This window comes from Micrasema longulum, unplaced genomic scaffold (genome assembly GCF_059751315.1).
Source record: "Micrasema longulum isolate JH-2025_06_02 unplaced genomic scaffold, ASM5975131v1 h1tg002195l, whole genome shotgun sequence".
NCBI classification, from domain to species: domain Eukaryota; kingdom Metazoa; phylum Arthropoda; class Insecta; order Trichoptera; family Brachycentridae; genus Micrasema; species Micrasema longulum.
In genome coordinates this window covers 94,599-114,304 of record NW_028279359.1, presented here as the reverse complement: position 1 = coordinate 114,304, position 19,706 = coordinate 94,599, and the positions used below count along the sequence as shown (strand labels likewise).

The 19,706-nt window shown below is 33.7% G+C and overlaps 1 protein-coding gene and 1 long non-coding RNA gene across 2 annotated transcripts; one reads left to right on the top strand and one right to left on the bottom strand.

The window, feature by feature from the left end:
• Window positions 1-140: 140 nt before the first annotated feature.
• LOC148272758 (uncharacterized) lies at window positions 141-1,978 on the bottom strand. Its single transcript, XR_015824780.1, has 4 exons — window positions 1,846-1,978; window positions 1,535-1,746; window positions 1,259-1,451; window positions 141-366 (listed from the first exon to the last, which is right to left on the bottom strand). It is a non-coding gene; the product is annotated as an uncharacterized LOC148272758 (long non-coding RNA).
• Window positions 1,979-2,869: 891 nt separating this feature from the next.
• Window positions 2,870-10,789, top strand: Taf7 (TATA-box binding protein associated factor 7). The gene is made up of 8 exons (XM_088239588.1): window positions 2,870-3,092; window positions 3,177-3,389; window positions 6,137-6,337; window positions 6,862-7,093; window positions 7,647-7,777; window positions 8,114-8,228; window positions 8,415-8,584; window positions 9,236-10,789. The coding sequence occupies exons 1-8, from the start codon at window positions 3,012-3,014 to the stop codon at window positions 9,272-9,274; spliced, it is 1,182 nt and encodes a 393-aa protein (XP_088095714.1). The 5' UTR covers window positions 2,870-3,011; the 3' UTR covers window positions 9,275-10,789.
• Window positions 10,790-19,706: the final 8,917 nt, after the last annotated feature.

The window sequence follows — 19,706 nt, the reverse complement described above, 5'->3', positions numbered from 1 at the left end:
TACATTATTAGGATAACTTTTACTATAACATAATAATATTTATGCTAAGTACTTGTCTTAGTGTATCAGTTTTATTATTGTACATGTTAGTGAGGGTGAGTATATATATTTATATTGTATAAGAATTTCCTACCACGTTCTCTTTAAGAAAAAAAAGCTGTTAGATAGTGGAAATGTTTATTGCAGGAAATAATTTGTTCTTATAACTACTAAGTTTTTATTAAATTAATCTGTTGTCAGGTTTGGATTACTGAAGGAACACTTGTAGATTCTTTTCCACTTGGTCGACAAAGAACGGGAAATCAGGATCCATGATGCAAATTTTTAGGAAACTCTCAAATTCAAAGTTCTGAGGGAACAGATCACCTAAAATACATGTTCATTAAATATACAATGAGAGTAACAGAGCTGAGCTCATTGATAAAAAAGCTTAGAGGAAAAACTATGAATTATAAGAATCTGATTGCTCACTGATATGTACTTCCGGCATTGACTTATGCGGCAGAAACATTTACACTCACCAAATCGACTATAAGGAAGCCCCGTGTAGTACAGAAAATATGAAAAAGCTGAAACCTTTATCACGTGGGTGAGATTCATCCGGCTGAACCAATTCACCTACTAGGCTACGCCTGAAAACAATTTTCCAATTTTTATACTTCTTTTAAACTCTTTTACTTCACAAAAGTCAACAGACGGAAGAGTTGAGGAAATATGGATGTTCAAACAAGGGCAGAATGGTGAATGTTACACAGTGTGTAAAGTGGCCACTTAAACCAGCCAACGACAGGTCATAAGCCCTGTAAATGCCCAGACTTCCATATTTCCTTCTCAAAAATCTTTTCCCTCTCTGTTGAAATAAATTTAAATATGAATAACTCCCTAGGGAGGAAATCCAGCCAGTCTGCAAGCATTTGGACATACTCAAACATTGTTGAATTAACTACCTGGTAAAAGGAGAAGTATAAAAATTGGAAAATTGTTTTCAGGCCTTGCCTAGTAGGTGATTTGGTTCAGCCGGATGAATCTCACCCACGTGATAAAGGTTTCAGCTCTTTTACTTCACAAAAGTCAACAGATGGAAGAGTTGAGGAAATGTGGATGTTCAAACAAGGGCAGAATAGTGAATGTTACACAATGTGTAAAGTGGCCACTTAAACCAGCCAATGACAGCCCTGTAAATGCCTAGACTTCCATACTCCCATTTCAAAAATGTTTTCCCTCTCCGTTGTAATAAATTTAAAGTTTGTATTCTTACTTATATTTGAGGCAGTACTTTTCCTTTTCATTTCTTCTTTGAATAGTTCATTGAAAGTTGTAAACTGTTCTAAAAATCCACGCTGTCCTTTAAAAACATTTTCGACTGAACAATGCAGCTGAAGAACATTTGTAAACTTGGTTACATCATCCATTGAACAAGATAACTGCATTTTGACTTTTCTGATAACTCCCTTAATAAAACATATAAAGATAAATATTTACTTGCTCTTGATAAAGTTGATTGTAATGTAAATATGACAAGAAAAAAACGTACCTTTTCTTCGTGACAAATGAGAAAGATTTTTTCTTTAAGATAAATATTTTTTATATATTTAAGTTTAATTGTGTCGAGAACGAAATTTTCAGATATAACATGCATTTCGTCGAAATGAATTTGAACGAAAATGTTGTCTTTTATTTCTCTTTTCCACTGATTTATAAATTTCGAATACTTCTCAAGAGGCCAATAAGCATTCAAAAAGTTTCCTATTAAAAAAGGAAATGTTTATAAGATTAGATATTGGTATTATAAAACACTACAGATAACTATCGTAATTAACTACATTTTAAAAGAAATATCTATACCTTCCGACATTGAAGCTTAACTTGTCGATGTACACAACAGAAAAATATTTTTATTGAATAATCGAAAAAGGTATTATATTTATTGGCGCATATATTGTCTGAATTTCCCACTGTTTCCGCACTTACTGTTGAGTGTTGCTGCTTTATGATAAAAAGTATATAAATGCTAGGTTAGGTACCCATATAATTTTTTAAAGTTTTTTTGGCTTTTTCACCTCCAACTGGAATGTTCTAGCCAGTATCGAGTTTTAGATTTTTAATTTATTGAAATATTTACAAACGTGTCAAAACTATATACATACAAGTGCAGTACCAGCACAATATGAATAGCGTTTTAAAAATAAATATGATGCTCTTTTAAACATGATTTTGCGCAACATGCAATGCAACGTTTGTGCAACTGACAAATAATGTGTCACATTTTAATGATTAAATTTACCCATACCCAAAATGACACAAAAAAATTACGTTCTTAGAAATTTTATTTTTCTGAGTCTAACTATTATAAAATATCAATGTTTGAAAAAATTGGGGAGTTTTTATTTTTATACAGACACGGTAAATGGTTAAATTTTAACATTTATTCGTTTAACATTTTTGAATAATTACTATATTTATCAATAAACAAAAATATTTCATAATTTACGCTATCACAGTTTTCGAACAATAAATGATGAAATAAATTAAAAATTGTAGCCGTTGGGAAAAAATAAGGCTAGTAGGATTTCAATAAATTTTCATAAAAATTTAAGCATTTAATTTTTTCCAGCACCGTGGTGTCGTTTCATAGAAAACAATATTTTTCTAAAATGACTTCCACGATATTTTCCACTATATTTTTTTTCAGAAACCTGCTACGTTTGAATTTTGTAATTTTTTTATTTATTATACTTTATTTTACCATTTACCAAAATACATTACTCGACCAAAAATCTTTCATAAAATAAATCGAGGGGTACGAGCGACTTTTGCGTAAATGAACGTAGCCCAGTCTTAAGATGTCATGTCATTTATCTGTGGCATTAGCTGTCCTATTTCTCGTCTTTCCCGATTTTCTCTGTACTGTCAACCTCAAACTCGAAAGTCATAACAATTTTGTTTAGAATTTTATATGGAAAAAAGTTTTCTGGTTACCTATTTGTATTTTATACTATCTGACTTTTAAAATGAGTCGAAATCATGATATAAAACGCGAAGTCGAGGGTCCCGCTGAACTCGAATCTCAATTTATATTGAGGATGCCTGAGGTTAGTACACATAATGAATCTTATCAATTATAAACAAATACGCTCTTGTAATTTCCACCAATGAAAGTCTTGCTTGTTTTCAAGGAACCTTCCAAGGTATTGAGAGAGTTGTTAAGATCGGGAGCTAACCTAAAAGACCGCTGCTCTATTCGTTTAGAAAATGATATGAGATATGGAGAAGTTAGAATGGATCATTGGCTTATGCACGCTAAAGTTGTAGACCTGCCGACTGTTGTGGAATCGTTAAAAACAATCGACAATAAGAGCTTCTACAAAACCGCAGATATTTGTCAAATGGTAAGTCGGGAACAATATACAATTTATATTTTATATACAGTGATGTTCAAATGTCTGGAAACACCTATTTTTGATGACTACCGATTTATTTAAAAGATATAAAAATAATTTAACGTAGTTATGCAGAAAGCAGCCAGCCATAGAAAAGTGGAACTGAGATAATAGCACCTTTATGAAACGAGCGAATGATCAAATCTTCACGACAGTTGGAATGTTTTTAATTTTGACAGATGATAATCAATGAATACATTAGTTTTTTTACATTGCAAACAAGAATCTAAGTATGTATTTAACCAGTTTTAATGATTTTAAAGTACCGTCAGATTTTTCTAGTACTGTGGGTGTTTTTTGCAAATCGAGAAATGCCATGTTTGTGAGCGATATTGCATAACTACGTTCAATTTAAATCATCATCGTTCCATGTCCGCTCCCTAGTTGGAGCACATGGTGTTCACGAAGATCCTCCAGTCATCGCTGTCAGCTGCCAGCTCCTTTGCATCCTTCCAAATCAGGTTCGCGTCCCATAGTTCTGACATGAACTGCGGACCAACAGTCAGCAGTGGACGTCCAGGACGTTGAAAACCCGATGCCTTGTAAAGTAGACGAGGGTGGTTAAGGTTCTCAGGATAGCCTGTTTATTTATCTACTAAAAAAGTATTTATTTTTAAATGCTTTAAAATTTAGAATAATCACTGCTTGTTCTTGACTTTTCGTGTTATTGAAATTTTGCACTTAATTTTATTTTTACATTACTTAAGTCTTTTGGATCACAAAATCGAAAAAATTTCTGAAAAAAGTATTACTTAAGACTTTTTTTATCTGTAATGCAAGGATTGATTGGTATCAAAAACTTCACGAAATACACAAAAAATTCTTAATATCTTCAAAAATAATATTTTAATAATTAATGACCGCAGAAATGTTTAAAATGTTTCCAGACATTTGAACATCATTGTAGTTTGATTATTTGATAGTTTTTAGTGTAGTACATTATTATTATTATTATTATTTACCCCTTATTTGCGTTTGATGGACTTGGTTATTATACTATATTTATATAAAGAAAACAAAAATAATAAGGTGTGCCCATTTTAGAGCTTTAGCTAAAAGTCCGCGTTGAGCGGAAATATATTACTTAAAGTAGAATGATGTATTTGTTCATTTCTTAATATGAGTTCAATACACCGCCGTGACACATTTGTTTTTTTGTCATTATTGAAACCTTAATTTTGAGGAAATTATTCAGATTTAAACTAATTTTGTTTTTAAATGTAGCCCCTTTTTCAAGCTATTGTATTAAAATAATGAAATAATTATGTTCTATAAACTAGTATCAGCTTCTTCTTCTCTGTTGTCTCTCAGTTCTGAAGGTCGTGATCGTTGGTACTCTTCACAGCTATTCCATCGACAATGCGTCCCTACCCTTCATGGCTCTGCCCCATTCCGCAGCTCCATATAGGGTCGCCATGACATTGTTTTCACCTGGTCATGGATTGAGCTGCAGCTCTGCCTCTCCTTCATCCTCCTGGCACACCGCCCGCGGTTATTATTTTCTCCAGATTTTCTAGGTCACATCTGGCTATGAGTCCGAAGAACTGCAGAATGCGTTGGCTGCATTTGACTGATAGGAAAACTTTCACATTGAGTTCCTCCGGCATGGAGACATTTGTTCTTCTGGCTGCCCACATGATTCTCAGCATTCGACGCCAATACCACATCTCAAAGGCATCTATTCTCTCCTGCTCACGTGCTTTAACTATAAGAGTATTGGAGACACAAGCGTACGCACTACGTACATTTTAGTTTCCTTTGAGATGCCCCTATCTTGCCAAATCAAATGAACTTCAAAATACTTTTAAAAAGTACTACCTGTGTAAAAGTGTACCCGAATGTTTTCAATGCAGAAATGTTCCTAAATGAATATATTTTCTATTTGCACAATTAATGGCATAATTCTTTAAAATATTTATGTGGCCTCAATCAAAAATGTCAATGTTATACTATAAATGTTGACTCCGATTCAAGCAAGCAATAAAAGTGGCACCACAATCACTGTGCCATTGTTATTGATAGAAATATTTACCGAATTCGACAAACAGTTTGCAATTTAGAAGAGATGGGTTCACTGACTGCTTTTAATGAGAACTTGGCCATTTTTGAGAGTATCAATTTTTATGTTCCCGATTGTTATCTCCGACAGTGTCAGCACAGACTATTTTCCTCCCAGCTTCCAGAACCAACCGGCCTCTGGTTATGCCGATTAGAAGAGCAGTCAGCCAGCTGAACATTGTGAATTTGGAGATGGACACCTTTCACATCAGTAAAAGTATGTTTAAGAGGCAAATACTCTTGTTATTGGAATGTCGAACAATTGCTCAAGGGTTCCTGGTTTGATATGTTGTCCCAATATATACTCCACAAGTGCCAATGTATTAAAGAAATATGTTTGCAATTTGCTGCTGCACATCGATAGGAATAAGGTTGTCATTATTTTTAAAGTTCGAGATTAGTGAAAATTGACTAATCTGCTTTGCTTCCGTACTTTTATTTGCTTCTTATATATCTTGATATTTTGTTGTTTTTTCATTGTTTATTTTTATATAATTTAATTCAATACATACTGTTATTAGGCATACTATTTATCACTCTAATTTATTCGTATAGTATAGAGTGAGTTTATAGAAACCATATCTCAGGTGATCAATGTTACGCTTTAAACATAATAATAGCGTTTATTATATTTTCAGATGATTTGTAAAGAAGAGGCGGACCAACCATCAGCCGACGAGGAGTCCCCCAATAAAAATAAGAAAAAGGATCCATTTAAAGTTGAAAAGAAATTTTTATGGCCCCACGGAGTTACTCCTCCCGCCAAAAATATTCGGAAGCGTCGGTTTCGAAAAACACTGAAGAAAAAATATGTCGAGGCGCCTGAAATTGAAAAAGAGGTTTTTTTGTATATTGTATTTGAAATAAATAAGTAATAATAATATTGTATTTCTAGCTCTTTACAAATGTCATTAATAAGTTTTTCATATTTTATTAACGATTCATTTTTAACAATAAGCAATACGTCATGATTTCATTCCAATAAATTTAGGTTTCAAACATGTAGTTATAATCGACTTTTTAAGATTTTTTTTATTTCTTAAACAGAAAATATTAATTTGGTCAGGACTTACGATAAAAATTGTAATTCTTTCTCAATTTATTAGTTTGTGGTTGTATCTTAATTTATTATGTTTTGAAACAACGTTTTAGGAATTTACACCTATGTAAAAAATAAAATTCACTGAATCATACACTGGATCATCAACCATAATATAATATTGCCATTAATGAAAAAAAGCCTGTAATTCCATTAAGAGTTCATACATAAATATATAAATACTAACCCTATTTTCTAGCATGGTTAGGTATTTACTTGTTGGAAATAGTCCTAAAATTTTATTTTTTTGTAATTATTTATTAGGTTAAAAGGCTGCTGAGATTTGATAACGATGCTGTTAATGTGAAATGGGAAGTATTGAAAGAAGAAGAGGAACAGGTCTTGAAGACGGAACCTTCTGGAAGCCTTGCTCATGAGGAAGGTGAAGGAGTTGTTAAGAAAGAAAAGGTCTCAAAGGTTAAGCAAGAATCTCGGGTCAAGGCGGAGCGAGGAATCGTAGAACCATCAACTAATGATACTTCTAATGTAGACGTCGGTAAGTAAATACCATTTATGTATTCTTGTAGAACTTAGGGTGCATTTGAGGGCATTGGAAGCAAAGATAGTAACCTCCAAGAAAATTTTTTTTTTGGTTATGATGTCATTCTGTAGTTTATCAACTTTATTTTTATAAAAATCATGAATCGAGTTGCAAATGTAGTTCAAAATCATACTTCTGATGGTTTGAAAATAGTGTTGCGAAGCTAACATAGCAATATCCATCAGCCATTTTATTCGACCAATGACCGGCTTGAGATTTAAATTTTCAAAATGGCCGTGCCATACAAATATTAAGAAAGTTTTTTGAATTTGTGTTTCTATTAAAGCTAATTTATTAGTATCTTAAGTTTAAATTCAGTGAAAATAACATTTCTAACATGAAGACTCTTTGGCATTAGTGTAGCAGTTTTTGTTATTTTTCTCGAAAACACCAAAACGGGAGTTTGCTATCTTTGCTTCCAATGCCCTCGTTTACTCTAGTGTTAATGCTAGTTAAAATACACAGCTGGTATTTAGAGTGTAAAAAATACATGCTTTATTTATTCCAGAACATGACATATTTGGCGGAGCCGTCAGTGATTCTGATGAAGAGTTAGGATCCAACATCAACGTCGATATGGACGAGAATAGTCGTCTCTCGGAATATGACAGTCGATTAACAGACTCCAATTCATTCCAGGTATTATTTATACCGCGATTTCCATTTCAAAAGCACTCAAGTTTAAAACATTCAGTTCAATATAAGTATCTTAAAAAAAAACCTGCATTGATTAATACCCCGAGCTTTGAATATATTTATTTGAAAACATTTTCATTATTTTTATGTAATATCTGCACTCTTCGTGTACCTGCATACAATGTTATAATTTATTTATTTATTTACGGTTACAATAAACTTTCATAAAATCATATATCTAAAATCGTAATCAAATCACAACATATCTAATTTTAAAAGAACTGGACAAATAATATTTTCCATATATATATTTATCTAAAGAGTCTCTTTCCCCTCTAGGGGCAGTCCACCGACATGAAAGGGACGTTCCCGACTCAGTTTGCCCCCGATATGTTCTCCCCGGGCAGGGCTGGCACCCCCATGGACGACTACCAGGACCAGACACTCAGCAATGGTGAGAAACCGTACATGTTATAACATTTAGAATTTAAATACATACAAACTTATTTTATTTTCTTATAGTTGAACTTGTTTAAAACGTCCATTGAAAAACATAATTTTCAAAGATGTGAATATTAATTTTTAATAAAAAAATATAAATTTGTATTGTTGATAATGATTTCCGGCGCTGGTATTGCAGAGACTATCCAGATGAGAATGGAACAGTTGAGTATAGAGCTGGAATCCCTGAGGAGTCAGAGGGTCCGCAAGGAGCAGGAAGTGGCTGGCATGGAGAATCTGGCGCTGCGCCAACGCTTCCAGGACTTCCTTCAGAGCCTTATCGAAGAAATCCTTTACAAGGAGATGGAGGTACGACTTGCCATAACAGTATCAGCTGCATTATGTGTTTTAAAGTGTAAAATTGATCTTATTTGAAAATGAATTGAATTGATGAATCAAATATCAAATTTATAATTAAGGTAACCTGCCGGCTGGGGTTTCAATAGTATAATGTAATTTAAAAATCAAAATTCCACATGTTTTTTCTACACATCACACATCTGATAAAGTAGAATCATAACTTTAAAAAAATCTGATTTTTCGTTAAGTATACAGAAAACATCATTAAATAAATTCTGATGAATTAAAAATGGATATAATTCTAGCTTTACGATTTACTCGCTTGATGACTAGGACACAATTAATTTTTCTTATTTTTCAGCCCTATTTGCTTCAAGCAATAGCCGAAGTTCCTCAATATTTAACAATCAAATTGTTATTAACATTTATTTATTTACATACAGGTGTATTGTTACACATTATTTGGCATATAAGTCCCAACTCCGTGGGACTGAAAGTCCTGTGTTAAGTTGAGACAAGCAATTTGTTGACACAGACACATGAGTATATAACCACAAATATAGGATCAGAAACACAAATATATATATTTTTTTGTTAACAGATTTATGGCACATCAATATGGTAAATTCATTTGCTAACGTTTATTTCTTTTTTTTGCAGTATCAGGATTTGCAGAACTTATTACAGCAAGCTGACTGACTTATAGTAATTATGAAATGTGAATTTAATCTTTGATTACAAATTATTTGATCTATATATTTTGAAAAAGGGAGAGTTAAATCTTAATGCCTTTGGACGTGAGTTAATTATATGTACTACAGGATTTTTTTAGAAATTATTTAACATTTAAATGAATGAAAACTGAGTCTTTAACTGACAATTGATTGAAAAACTTCCCTACACATGTGTCATTGTCTTATAATATAAATATTTTTAATCAATCGAATTACTTCAATTTGAGTATATATAAAACTTACCTTAAATATCACTAAGGGAGATGACAGAAACGCGCTCTAAAACTCAAGACAGCTGACAAATTGAAAATGAACTTTTCCGTGTGATGCTGACTTCCAACTTAAGCAGAAAAAAATAGTCATATTAAGGAATACCAGTAATTGAAACAAATCTCTCAACTTTTTTATTTTATTGGGAATGGAAATATTTGTTCCTGATTTGGTCTGAAAGACTCGAATGAATGGTCCAAGAAGAAGTTTAAAAATTGGTAAATTGTTTTCAGGCGTTGCCTAGTATGTGAAATAATTCAGTCAGATAAATCTCTTCACAACAATAAAGGTTTCAGCTCTTTAACTTCACTAAAATCAACAAATGGAAGACTTGAAGAAATATGGATGTTCAAACATAGGCAAAATGGTGAATGTTACACAGTGTGTAAAGTGGCCACTTAAACCAGCCAATGACAGGTCATAAGCCCTGTAAATGCCTAGACTCCCATATTCCCTTATTTAAGGTATTCTCCATCCCTGTTGTAATTTGTTAGTTTTCAAAAGATGTAAAAAATATTTTTATCAACAACAGAGTATGAATAAAAAATGATGTATTATATTTATTCAAAATGAACGTAATAATCCGTAAGGATTAATAAATATATTTTCAAATAAAAAAAGTTTTAATTATGTAATGAGAAAAATCGGTGGTTTTAAATTTTTTTTTTTTTCTGCATTATGATTTTTTAAAGTTTCATAATTTTGAATTATTCCGCCTGTGACATCACAAGTTCACTACGGTAAGTTGTCCTGATTGGTTGGTTGGCTTCAGGTAACCGGAAATGTATTACAACCCTGTCATTGATTGATTTCGGAGATCTAGTGACATTGTCAAAGCAGTTCTAATTTTTACCACGCTAAACTTCCTCATTAAAACAGGTAATTAAAAACCCTGGAATATATTATTATAAATTCATATAAATTGCAGTCAAACAAATTTATAATAATGGTCTTGAGGTCAAACTGCTCTAGAGCATCAATGCGCAGAATTGCACGGCGCGTCGCAGCAACACGAAATATTATTTTCACTGTTTTGGATGAAATAAGCAGCACTTTAGCTGCGGCACACGCACGGCATCCCATACAAAATTTTGGCACTCGCAAGTAATGCGGTTTGACCTTTATTATACAATTTTGTATTGGCTGTGTTTAGTACATTTTACTCTGTTTATTTAACTTGTGGTGCGTCACAATACTTAAAAAAAATAAATGGAAATTAAAATCAACTCTGGAAATGATTTTTATGATTATGTTTTAGTAATTATAATGAATTATTTAATAAAAACATTTATCCCAAATTATTGTCCTTATTTTTATAATTGAATTAATAATATCATCATCAGTGGTTCTACAGCCTGTCGTGGGCACAGTAGCTTAATCACAAATAACTATCGACGTGCCAATAATTTCCTTGGTTGCTTATCATATTCGCGATCACAATGGAACATCCGTGAACACTTAATATTAAATGTCAAAATATTTACGTTTTGCGACGTATAATCCTGCTGCGCATCACATATTTGAATTTCACCTGTGTAAATATGGAAAATAATTCAATAATAAAAACTGATATTTTTATTTATTTATTATTTATCATGCTATTCATTGCATTTAGCTGGTGGTTGGCAGGCCAAATCTCAAGAAAAGCAGTCGCCATAGTAATTGTAATTTAATTTTCACTTTTTTGCATTAGATACTCCTTGCTGTTTTGCAAATGCAATATATTGTATTATTTTTTATAGTAAACGCCGATTTTTCACCAATAAACTATTTATTTAAGAGGAAAACAAAAAACAAACCGACAAGAGCTTTGACTTAGAGATTACATACGCGTTGACTTATGTGATAACTTTAGCATGTTCATTGTGATCGCTCAAATGCTTAGCATGTTTTTAAGCACGTCAATAGTTATTTGTGATTGAGCTACTGGGCTTCTCCAGAACCTGTCTCCATTCCTCCCTGCACCCAGCAACTTTTCTCCAGTTCACCAGGCCAATTGCTCTCCAGTCACTTTCCTCATCATCTAGATATCTTAATGTTAGTCTGCCTCTGCTTCATCTGCCTTAAGTAGTGATATTAAGGGGTACGATCATCATTCATTCTGTGGTCATGGCCCAACCATTGTAATCTCCTTATTTAATGCCATTCACTCATTATTCCCTTTCCGCACCTAATCGTGCATAGGGCACTGCATTGGTACACTAGTCGCAGCGTATCTTGATATTTTTTTGTAACATGAAGGTAAAATGATCAGTCTTACGCTTCATATACCAGTTCAGAGACTATGAAATATTCTAGGGTGAAAACACCCTTTTAAATCAATATTTTATACCAACCATGTCGGGAATCGAATACGAGACCTCTTGAATGGTAGGCGAACGCGCTGACCATTACACCACAAGGCCGAAAGTTAATATTTATATATTTAATTTTACAATACGCCCAAGGGGCATTTACAAAAATTATACAGGTAAGTACAAACATAGTAAGTAATAATTTTTAAAATAAACAACACTTTTTTGTATACGTGTAGAAACAAAAAAGCATGCTGCAATGCAAAATAAAAAGTGAAACTTTACATATTAAAAAATATGGATATAAGAAAAATGTTAGAATTAAAAAGCAAATTATAAATAACTTGTAAAGAATTTAAACAAAAAAAATGGTATTAAATTGATATTAAAAACAAATAATAAAAATTAGTTTACAGTGAGTATATATAAGATAATAACATAATATACGGTACACAAAAATATTTGGTAAATTAATTTTAGAAAGAGATAAGATAATAATAATACACATCAAAAACAAAGAAAAAATTGCATGAAAAAGAAAGTTTTAATACTTTAATAATTAGTTTTAAACAATGCATTTAAGAACGTTTTAAAATTGTTTTATTGAAAATGTCTATATCAAAGTAAATTTGTTGGCCAAGGAATGTAAACGCGGAATAGGAGAGTGTCAGTACCTACATATGTACTCGTAGTTGTAAACAACTCGGTACTTCTAGTGACTCGATTCAGTATTTTGAAGTTAATACGATTCAGGAGTTCACAACAATCGAGCTCCGGATTAAAAATTAAAAATAAAAAAAGGTCATTTATTTTTTCTTTATCTAGTATTGCCAAAAATCCAGTAAAAATAAATTAATGTGCAGAAATGAAAAGGAATTTAAGGAAATAATCCGATTGGGATCCACAAAAAACTAATGTTATTTGTAAACATACTAATAAAATGTAAAAAAATCACTTACTCCCAATTTTTTAATACCTATGTGCATTCTCGCCGAAGGAAACCCTGTATTCAACAAAGTAAACGTTGAAACAGTAAATGAGATAAAGGTGTTGAGAATATGAAAGTATCACTTAAATCAGCTGATGCCGAAATAGGTACTCCGCATTTCCGCAAGCATGGGTTTAAAAATCAATATTGCAAAAACCCATGTACTGTGTAACATTCAATATGGAATTGCTCAGAACTCTCATCTCTCATCAACTTCAGGGTGCCTGGAAGAATGACTAGACAGGTGCCACCGTTCTATAGCAACAATTCACGGACAGTGTATACTTGTAATGCTGTATTGCACAGACTTCATGAACTCGGCAATAGTTATTCCCATATATTGCATATATTTAGTGTAGGGTATTGTTCCTCTAGAACAAACCTTTTAAACTTTTTCAAACATGGTGAATGGTAGTTAAACCTTTAGTATAATTATTATTTGAAACAGTACTCAATGATTTTCTTGCTATATTAATACTTTGTCATATTTTAACTTTTAATTTGATCTTTAAATTGTTTTAAACTTCTGCTGAACGTATTATGTAATTAAATCTTGGGAAAAAAGTAATGTATGTTTTAAAAAAATAATTAAACCAAATATGTTTATATTATAAGTTTTATAAAAGGCAATTTAGCCGCATACGTTAATAAAATAAAACACTTTGTGCCTTGATGCTCAAAACCCCCTGACTGTCAAACCAAACCAAATCATAGAAAGGGTCGCGGGTTTCAAATACCTAGGAGTATGTGTTACAGAAAATGGCACCTTTCAAAAAGAACTGGGAGTGCGGCTAGGAGTAGCAGGCGCCACATTCAACAGCATGAAAGCTGTCTCTCGTTCTCTCTCGATCTCCATCGGATATTTATTTAGTGAAAACCAAATGTCGCCTATATAACGCTTGCATAACACCTATTCTCCTCTACGGATGCGAATCGTGGCACCTCACTAGGGCCCAAAACAGCAAAATACTGAGTTTTGAGATTAAGTATATCAGAAAAATCTTGAGTGTGCGGTGATATGACTTTGTAAGGATTGAAGTAATAAGAGAACGGACGCAGCAAACTCCGGTGACAATTGTCATCAAGCGGAGGCGATACGGTCGGCTGGGCCATATACTGATTATTTTTGTTAATATTGCTTATTTTGTTTAAGACGATAAATAGGTTAATTGGATAAATTACGTTTTTTTTTTTGTTACTATGTTAACTATGTAAAATAACTAATCAAACGCATGTTTCACTTATTGTAAAATGTTTCCCTCGGCACGGGACACCCCAGTGAGTGAACATTCTTCTGTATAAAAAAAAATACAAACATTGTAAAAGTATAAACAAATAAAATAAAAAGGTTCTCGACGTCCTGGATGTCCAGTGCTGACTGTTCGTCGGTAGTTTATTTCAGAACTTCGGGACGAGAACCTGACTTGGGAGGACGCACAGGAGCTGGGAGCCGATAGATATGCATGGGTACCATATGCTCCAAATAGGAAGCGGACATGGAATGATGATGATGAAATCAGCCTATGACAGATCATTAGCTCTGTAACGACGCACGTGATTTTCTTTAACTTTTCATGAGAGCGGTTAAATTTTTTTTGACACTATGTCACTAGGTACTTATAATTTCAAAAGCATAGAATTTTAATATACCAGAAGGCGCGTATACTCGTGTTTCCATACATCGCACTGTGTCCAGAAGTCTGACATCCCGCCTGCGCGCATGCGTGAAGTGGCCGCGTAATATTACCAGACCGCAAAAAATAATAATAACGCGCGAATAAGATAATTTTGTGTAATGTTATGTTATGTTTTACCCATAGAATTAAGAATAGTCCAGAAACCGCATACGCGCATAAAACAGAAGGCGAATAAACTTCTCTTAAAGGAGTAGTTTTACGTTTTGACCCATTAGTTTCTTTGTAGACGTTTCTCAGTACGCAACTCCCGATTTGAATTAAACTATGGTATGCTGTGTCGTTTTAAATTGTAGAAATACTGCTTGGGATCAAAAAGAAACAGGATGGGATCACATTTCATGTGTAAGTAGCAAATGCGTTATTTAAAAATATTATAATTTTTCCATCTGTCAGATTGTCAATAAAAACAAAATGGACATTTTGTTAGTGTTGCAAGGGTAGTCAATTTTTTTACGCTATTTTGCTCATATAATGAAAATTAAACCTCTCGGTATAAACGACGCCGTCGTGGACATTTGACCGACATTATCTTTAACGTGGATGTTTAAACATAGGCAGAATGGTGAATGTTACACAGTGTGGTTAAAGTCTAAGTAGTTACTTAAACAAGCTAATGACAGGTCATAAGCCCTTTAAATGCCTAGACTTCCATGTTCCTCTCTCTAAATGTTTTCCCTCTCTGTTGCAACAAATTTTGATTTAAATTATTTTTAAATCTGGAATATAAAGCCATAGTCGGCCTCGTGGTGCTCTTGCCTACCATGCAAGAAGTTTCAGGTTCGATTCCGGACATGGTTCACATGGAAAATTTATTTAAATGGGTGTTTTTACACAAGAATATTTCATAGTCCCTGGACGCAGACCTGAAGCGTAAGACTGATCATCTTACCTTCATGTAACAAAAAAATATGATCGAGATACGCTGCGATTGGTGTATCAATGCAGTGCCCTATGCACCATTAGGTGCGGAAGAGGAATGATGATTATACACGGTTTTTCAGGGCCAGTCCGCGAAACTTCAGAGGAACATTCCTCATGGTAAGCTTTAAAAAAATCCTAATAAAATTTTTCCGAAACGTTAATTTTTTTTGAAAAATTGAAAAAAATTGTTATCTCAAAATGAAATCCCAGAAAAACCCTGTATAGCCTTTTCAGAACAAATATAAAAGATAGTCAATTTCGGATTTTTCGCATTTCCGTCGTTTTTCTGTGATTACGACGATATCTAATATTGATGTCTATCTACTAGAACTTCTACTACTACTACCATTACCCCATTTTCCCGTAGGAGTAGGCAGAGAGAATGGACCGCCACACGCGTCTATCCTGGCATACATTCCTAGCTTCTTCCACATTCATACATATTGTCATACATGCCCTTCGGTTCTGTCTGCTTTTGACATGACCAGACTTAAGTTTTTGGTTTATCTGATCATGCCACGTCTTCCTTGATCGTCCTCGTCTCACGTTGCCGTTCATTTTCGCCATGTATACTTGTTTTACCATTTTTGCGACGTCCATTCGTTCTACATGTCCAAACCATCTCAGAGACCCTTTCTTATATCAATTATACTTGACTCAGCTTCGAACTCTCGCCTGATTTCATCATTCGTAACCCTGTCATACATTCGCCTGAGATATCGCATTTCAACCGCATTTACTCAGCTTTCATCTTTCCTCTGCCAGTTCCGTGTTTCACTTCCATATATAAGTGTTAGGTCTAAAACTCCGTTGTGCACTGATTGACATATTTTTATTAGCAATTACTGTGCGTAGTAGTGCGCCGTTCATTTTGTTGCTCGCATTCACTCTCCTTTCAGCTTCGAGACATTCGTTGTTTACATTTATTATGCAGTCAGTAACCTCACTTCACCTTTCAAATACCATCACTTTTGACTTATTTATTAACGGACATTGTCCATGTATACAATTTATAAAGTTTAAAATATTACAATAAAAGAATAGTTTAAAACATTAAAAAAAAGAAAGAAGCATTGACAAACATAAGGGACATCGAGACAAGATCTGGACTATTTATTTAGTGCTCGTTTAAATCGTTGTAAACTTAAACCAAAAAAGTCCAGATCTTGTATTGAGTTAACAATACGACAAAGGCGGGTCATTGGAGAATTTAGGCCATAGTTTGTTCTATGCTGATCGATGAACAGTACTTCATTGTTTCTCAATCTACGAGTCGGAATATTGAATTTTACTTGTCCCAGTAATGATGGAACATCGATTATACCATTTAGTATGCCGAACATATATATGGAGTCAATATTAGTTCTACGTTTTTGTAGACTAGAAATATTTAACATTGACTCTATTTCAGCATAAGAATAATTATCTCTCTCTAGTCCGAGCATCCACGCTATTTTTCGAAGCAAGCGATGTTGGACTGATTCAATGTGATTTATGCGATTGACATAGAATGGAGACCAGACCACGGATGCATATTCTAGAAGAGGGCGAACAGTTGAGCAATAAAGAGTTTTGATTGTACGGACATGAGTAAAATGACATGACTTACTTTCGTTCATCGCCAATGAGGAAGTTCAGTGGTTTTTTTGATTTTTTTATTTGTTAAAAGACTATTAAACTAAGTCAAAAAAAATATTATTATTTTTTTATATATCGTATTATCGGCGCTACGATTTTTCAAAGTTTTGTATTTCTGAAATAACTCCGCGTGTAACGTCAGAGGTTCATTTCCGCTTATTCTCATTCAGTTCTTCCCATTGGTCCAGAAGCGACAAGCAGACCGGAAATCTTCCATAGCTCTCAGATCATAGGTCGATTCACATGAACCAGTGACGTCATTTAAAGTAGTGCGTTTTTATCAAAATATTTTTTATTATTTTTTCTATAAATTTTCAAGAAACTTTGCACTAAAATTTAATGCTCTAATTTTTACCCGCGTAAAAACACATTTTTTGTATCCAATTTCCCGTAGGGCTGAAGTTCCTCATTCGCTCTTCAGACATACATCATACATTCTAGAGACTATTTATTGCATATTATTCATTGCTGCTTGCTAACAGAACTGCATCATCAGCATACAACAAGCAGCTTACTGAAGAATTATCCATTTTGAGCTCCAATACCCATAGGTACATTTTATCTCTTTCATACAGTTTTCCATGTATAGATTAAACAACCATGGTGACATTAAACATCCCTGTTTCATGCCTTTTGAGATCGCAAACCAAGATGTGAATCCCCCGTTAACTCTTACACACGCTGAAGAGTTAATGGGAATCTTGTCAGGGAAAAATCCAAAATTCGTCTATAAATATTTGGACATACCTAAAATACTGTTGACTTTTTAAACGTTTGGTTACGGAACGGCGAGTTTTGCCAGTAGAGCGTAATTCTCCAGCTCTGATTGGCCAGCATAATGTACATGTAGGTACATAATTCATTCCGTATATTTATTCACAGTAAGTTATTTCTCTGATTTCGTTAACTCAGTTTGAGCTAACGATGCAGTTCTACGTAATTAACTGGACTTCTCTTATGCACCGCACTGTACAAGTTAGGGGCGAATCATTCAAATAAGCGATTATGCATAGCTTACCATTATATTTTACTTTCGATAATAATAGTAACAAATTGTAACAGGGATGACCAATACTTTAAATAAGGGAATATGGATGTCTAGGTATTTACAGGGCTTATGACCTGTCATTGGCTGGTTTAAGTGGCCATTTTACGCACTGTGAAAAATTCACCATTTTACCTGTTTGAACACCGAGGCTTGCGTTTCACAAAAAATCAAAGATTTTTGAGTCGAATAATATCAATCTAAAACTCCGCAAGCAACTTGCCAAGACATGTGTATGGAGCATATTGATGTACGGTTGTGAGACATGGTGCCTTAAGACTAGATGCCTTCTAGATATGGTGCTACAGAAAAATATTAGGAATTTGCTGGAGAGACCACATCACTAATGACGAGGTTCTCAACAGAATCGAAGAAGGTAGGCACCTAATCAAAACCATCTCAGAGAGGCGAGCCCGATGGATCGGCCACATTATGCGCCATGAGGGTCTCCTGCACGACATCATAGAGGGAATCGCTGAGGGTACAAATTGTAGAGGGCACCCCGGACGGGAATATTTGGAGCAAGTGTGCGAAGATTTAAACTGCGCCTCATATGTAGAGCTGAAGAGGGCTGCAGAAAATGGAGACCAATGGAGGAAGAGATGCAGGCCTTTGCTGCAAAACAAACCCCAGGATTGAGACTGCGAAGAAAAAATCAACGCGTGTGTAATCTCTAAGTCAACGCTCGTGTCGGTTTGTTTTTGGTTTTCTTCCTAAATAAATACAGTTCACTGGCAAAAAATCGGCGATTACTATAAAAAATAATACAATATATTGCATTTGCAAAATAGTAAGGAGTATCTTATACAAAAAAGTGAAAATTAAATTACAATTACTATGGCGACTGCTTTTCTTGACATTTGGCTTGCCAACCGCCGCCACCGGCTAAATGCAATAAATAGCGTAATAAATAATAAATAAATAAATAAAAATAGCAGTTTTGGAATATTTTCCATATTTATACAGGTGAAATTTAAATATGTGATTGCACAGCAGGATTATACGTCGCGAAACGTAAATATTTTTACATTTAATATTGCTAATGTAGCTCAATCACAAATAACTATCGACGTGCTAATAAGCGACGTGATAACAATTTCTCACCATGGTTGTTTATCGTATTCGCGATCACAATGGAACATCCGTGAACACCTCTAAAATATTTACGTTTCACGACGTATAATCCTGCTGCGCAATCACATATTTGAATTTCACCAGCGTAAATATGGAAAATATTCCAAAACTTCTATTTTAATCAATTAATTATTTATCATGCTATTTATTGCATTAAGCCGGTGATTGGCAAGCCAAATGGCAAGAAAAGCAGTCGCCATAGTAATTGTAATTTAATTTTCACTTTTTTGTATTAGATACTCCTTACTATTTAGCTAATGCAATATATTGTATTATTTTTTATAGTAAACGCTGATTCTTCACCAGTGAACTGGATTTATTTACGAGGAAAACAAAAAAACAATCCGACACGAGCGTTGACTTAGAGATTACACACGCGATTACAACTTATGACTGCGATAAGTTAAGCA

What these genes read in the sequence shown, in the direction of transcription:
- Taf7 (XM_088239588.1), top strand. Translation starts at nt 3,012, where the DNA reads ATGAGTCGAAATCATGATATAAAACGCGAAGTCGAGGGTCCCGCTGAA. An exon ending in TTATATTGAGGATGCCTGAG is followed by an intron (nt 3,093 to 3,176) that starts GTTAGTACACAT and finishes CTTGTTTTCAAG; the next exon opens with GAACCTTCCAAGGTATTGAG. An exon ending in TACTTCTAATGTAGACGTCG is followed by an intron (nt 7,094 to 7,646) that starts GTAAGTAAATAC and finishes TATTTATTCCAG; the next exon opens with AACATGACATATTTGGCGGA.